At 47.9% G+C, this 4844-nt stretch overlaps 1 protein-coding gene across 1 annotated transcript in view; it reads left to right on the forward strand.

Annotated features, from left to right (window-relative positions):
* LOC119406444 (HEAT repeat-containing protein 1) overlaps positions 1-4299 on the forward strand; it is a 157274-nt gene extending 152975 nt beyond the window's left edge. The window contains exons 25-26 of the mRNA XM_049420100.1: positions 1447-1581; positions 4159-4299. Of these exons, the coding sequence (XP_049276057.1) occupies positions 1447-1581; positions 4159-4299 (276 nt within the window). The remainder of the gene's footprint in view (positions 1-1446; positions 1582-4158) is intronic.
* The last annotated feature ends 545 nt before the right edge of the window (positions 4300-4844 follow it).

A 4844-nucleotide genomic window follows, 5' to 3' on the forward strand; every position in this document is an offset into this window, starting at 1 on the left:
GTTCTTCGCATTGCTAACGGCGAGTTATTATATACACCATTTGCTTGTGGCGGTACTCAGATATTGGTGTTACAGCGTGTTTTCATTATCACTAGCGAGATGGCGCGAAGGCTCGAAGAGCGCGCTTGAAAGGTCGTCGCCGTTGCGACGAGCGCCGCGTCTACAGGGTGTGGTCGCTTGTGTGTGCGCTTATCTCGTGATCGCAGTGGTTTGTACGTCTCGTGCTGAGAGCACGAAGGTCACTTGGCTCACTGTAGCGGCCGCTTTTGCGAAAGGAGCGCGGTGCTCACGCAGAAATAAGCAGGGGCATAGCCAGAAATTTTTTTCGGGGGGGGGGGGTTCAACCATACTTTATGTATATGTTCATGCGTGCATTTGTATGTGTGCGTGTATATATACGCAAGCAAAACTTAAAAATTTCGGGGGGTTTGAATCCCCCCCCCCCTCCTGGCTACGCCCCTGGAAATAAGTAACAAATGTGACAGTTCGCTCTCATCCTGTGTATGTTCGTTCCGTGCGTCCTTTCTGCTTGAGCAGCGCGTTGCAAGTTTCGAGCTGCTTGCCGTTCTTCGCGTGACATTACAATTTGTTGCTGTATAGCATTCATTCCTTCGCCCTTGGGGCGAAAGAATGCGCAACAAACGCTTAACTACGTCTGTGAAGACACGTTTCACTTTCGTGTTATACCGATTCCTATATGACAGAGGGATCAGCCATATATGTTTTTACAAGACATTTAGGCAGCTAGATCATATGATAAGTTCCTTTCTGCGCTTTGACCAGATGAGGAAAGCGTTCAGATTATGGTTGCGGAAGAACACGAGTCTATCCACACCGCTGAATGCCGCGTTAACGAAAAGCGTTCGCCTCAGAAGCATGCACCATCGTCCGCGCACGGATAGTATAGAGTCGAGCGGTTCTTCAGAGGATCAAGTGGCCCAGAGAGACGCGCCTAAAAAAGAAAATACAAGCGGAACCCGCCTCTGTCGTGGACTCGTTCAGCGACGCGCGTTTTTAAAGAACACAAGCAAACGCCTCCAGAATTAGTAAACTGTGCTCCAGAAGTGGCCAATTTTTCACACAGTGTCGTCTGCCCCTAACTGCAGAATTTCTGAAGTGGCAGGAAGAATTTGAGCCTTCTAGCCCAAAACAGCGAGGAAACGAACAGCTGGTGACGCCAATGCCCGCGAGCAGTCATCAGTAATTGAGCGGGTGTCGTGTGCTACAGAAGCGGGTACCGTTTGCGTTCCTGTCACTATCAACGGACAAACGATTGAAGGAATCTTGGACTCTGGAGCTGTCAAAAGTTTGATTACGGCAGCACTATAAAAACTGAACCTAAGCATTGGGCCTTCGTCCCTGCGTTTGGTAGCAGCAAGCGGCCATCATCTGCAAATTTTGGGTCAAGTCAGAGCTGTGGTGACAGTTGGTGACCAAACACTGCAGCATGACTTTGTCGTTGTTCCCCGGTTACCTCACGAAGAAATCCTTCTAGGCGACGACTTCTTGCGGGCCTCAACAGCCGTCATCGACTGGGGCTCGGAGAGCTTTGCTGTGTCTGTTCCTCGAAGGCTACGCAAGGTCTGCCTGGCACTGCCAACTTTATCGCGGAAGTTAGTTCCCGTCAGGGGCGTAGCCAGAAATTTTTTTCGGGGGGGGGGGGGTGGTTCAACCATACTTTATGTATGTTCGTGCGTGAGTTTGTATGTGCGCGTGTATATATACGCAAGCAAAACTGAAAAATTTCGGGGGGTTTGAACCCCCCCCCCCTGGCTACGCCCCTGGTTCCCGTGGCCTGGCATCGCACATCTGCTGATATTAATGGTCATAACAGCATCCTCGATGGGTGTGCTGGCCACAGGCCTTATTATTCGACAAATTACTAGGTGGTACAGAAAAATGTACTGTAACTATCCTCATTTATCGAATGTAAGTCGCCAAGAGTAAACTCTCTTTATTTATATTGAATCCTATAAGACGAAGAGCGCGCGCTGCCCGAGTTATTTCGTTGCACGTGCTAGGCACAGCTTATTGTTCTGGTCACGTGAAACGAAAAGCTTAAAGAGCTCCGCTGTTAAAAAAAAATTAGAGAAAAAGAGCCGTTCGGTTACACTTACCGCTTCGTTCCACGGTTGGTAGATTTTATAATTGCTCCTGAAGATTCGCAAGCACGGTAACCCAGGACACCCGATCATTTCTGGTGCAAACACTACAACCAAAATTTAACGCTACGCTGACTCGCTTATCAATCTGACTACAGGGACATTTTCGCCATTGTAAAGGACACAAATAATTTTTTTCAGGACATAAAATCACCCTGTTAGCAAAAAATTCTATCCTTGTAACACTGGACGCCATACATTTGCAAGTTGATTTTGCAGCGCAAGTTTGCACACGGTTTCAAAACGGTGTATGTTTTGCAGGGCAAGACAGCCTATAAGCAGAGCAAATAGAAGGCGAAATCCCCTTCTATAAGTCCTTGGGTGCCTGGAAGTGAGCATCAGCTTTGACCAGTAAGCAGCCTTCTAAATGACAATTCTGACATCCCCCCCCCCCTCCCCAAGATCGATTCACTTCCGCATACCGCGTCGTCAATGACTGCTGCAGCCGCTACCAGCACAACGTGCTTATTCACCAAAAATAATACTTTACGGCACACTGGCTGTTGTATCAGCTACAAACGCGTCGGCCCTTGCCCTGACGTATAGTACTTCAGAATATTGCGAAGTGAAACGATGCGCTGCATAGGTGAACTGAGACGAATGACACAAGAATACGAAACGGACAAGGACCTTGCGCACTAACTGTTATGTTTGCCGCTCATAAGTCGATCCTGCAGACAGGACGGCGCGGCACGGTACGTCGTACAAAGCTTCTTTCTCGGCTCTCCCCCTGCCTGGTCTTTTCGCTGGGCAATTATCAAGAGAAAGCAAACGGCTTCCTTTGAGCAAGCTTGTCTGCCCCGATGGCCAGCATGGGTTGCGGTCAGGCGACCGTTCTCAGAGGTCGGCGGCCTGAATGTGTGGGAAAATGAGGAGGACATCCCCCGCTCTAAGCAGTCGCTCGAGGCGACAGTATGCGTGACCCCAACACGGACCAAGATGTGCTTTTGCAACAATGCAAGGTCGAATGCGTGGGAGGCAGGGTCACGCAGACGCCTTTTCTTTCCCGGAACGGTTTAACGACTGGCTCCGCGAGTTCAACTCGATGTGTATGGGAAAATGGCGTGAATGCACCAGGGCTAAAATACAGATGTATTTCGACCGTGAGAATCCCTGAGAGCGTGGGAAGGAGAGGGAGAGCCATGATGGGAAAGAGTGCAAAACGCCTGTCTGCGCTGTATCATTAAAACACTGTCGAGATTAAGGACAGCCCGGTAGGGAGTGGCTTAATCTGAGAATGAACGGATTGGATAAGGGAATGTCGAGGCGGACCACCAGTGGCCACCTCCCCTTTTCTTTGTTACCGCAAGGTACTTAAGACTGGACGGAATTCGTTTCCCTTCAGTCTAGGCTGTAATCACTAAACTGATCGATCAGTAAGACTCCGTACGATGCAACTTTCGTCTGGGCCGTAACCACTTGGTGGTCGAACAGTGAGACTCGGTTCTTCGTATGTAGTAACAGTGTTCTAGGCTCTAACTTAAGAAAAGTTAAGTAGAAGAGTAAGATGCTGTTGATGTCTATGTTATCATCAGTGTGCTTCGGCAAGATGTACATATGACTGTAAATATTTCGCTGCAATATACCTTCAAGTTTTTATTACCTCCAACCTGCCTCCTGCTTCATCGACGTCGATCATCTCCTTGACGGGACTTCAATCCACATCAAGGAGAAAACGAACAAAAGAAAAAAACATAACTCTAACCACTTTTATTCAACAAAAAAGTTCTGGAAGAAGCGAGGCAATTAGCCGTAAGGCGAGTGGAAGACGCGCAGCTTCCTGCCTTGGCGAAAGAAATGAAGTCCAGTGATGGGCTAAGCCTGAACCCCTTCTTTATAGTGTGAAGACGCATAAAGAGGGCAACCCTCTTTCAGGGTCATACTGGAAGACAAAAGGTCTTGGCAACACAACGTGTCTATCTTCCTCCAAGTTCATCTGAAGCGACCAGTACGAGATCCATTCCTTGTGTGCAATTCCGCTGAATTTACCACGTAGTACTTCAGTAATAGGGAACCAGTGAAGTGCCTATCAGTAGACGCTAAAGACCTCTTCTACAACATTCCCCAGGACGAAGTCGTGTCGGCAGCTGAGGAAAATATTGACTGCTATGGAAACATCAAGTTCCATGATGAGTGAGGGATAAGTGTCAGAGACTTTCTTGAACTTTTAATTTTAAAACTGTACCTGAGATCCTTGTTTGTTTGCTTCCAAGGATACATTTACGCGCCGCAAAAAGGAGGAATATGCATCGGATCGAATGTTGCGCCCGTTTTTCTTGGGAAAGGAAATAGGAAGCTTGCGAATGCATTGAGGGCCGTCAAATGCTTATATGTAGACGACTTCCTTATCTGCTTCAGTTATGACCAATTTAATGCTATAAATGCCGAAGAAGTGTTGGATCAATTTCGCGAGGCGTACAAAGGTTTGCAGTTCATGATTGAACTGCCGGATAATGACAAGCTACAGTTCTTAGATTTCTACTTATATATTTTCGAGACACTGCACGTGCTGGGATAGGTCAGAGAAGGGACTTTTGCCCTACGAATGCGAACACTCAAAGGTGGTCAAGAGAGCGATAGTGACTTCGTGTGTAGGGCAGGCAATCAAAAAATCTTGTGAGCACACGAAAGATAGCGCACTTGCTATGCTGCAGGTCACGAAACTTCTGAAATGCGGGTGCC

The sequence above is a fragment of the Rhipicephalus sanguineus genome, chromosome 10 (genome assembly GCF_013339695.2).
Source record: "Rhipicephalus sanguineus isolate Rsan-2018 chromosome 10, BIME_Rsan_1.4, whole genome shotgun sequence".
NCBI classification, from domain to species: domain Eukaryota; kingdom Metazoa; phylum Arthropoda; class Arachnida; order Ixodida; family Ixodidae; genus Rhipicephalus; species Rhipicephalus sanguineus.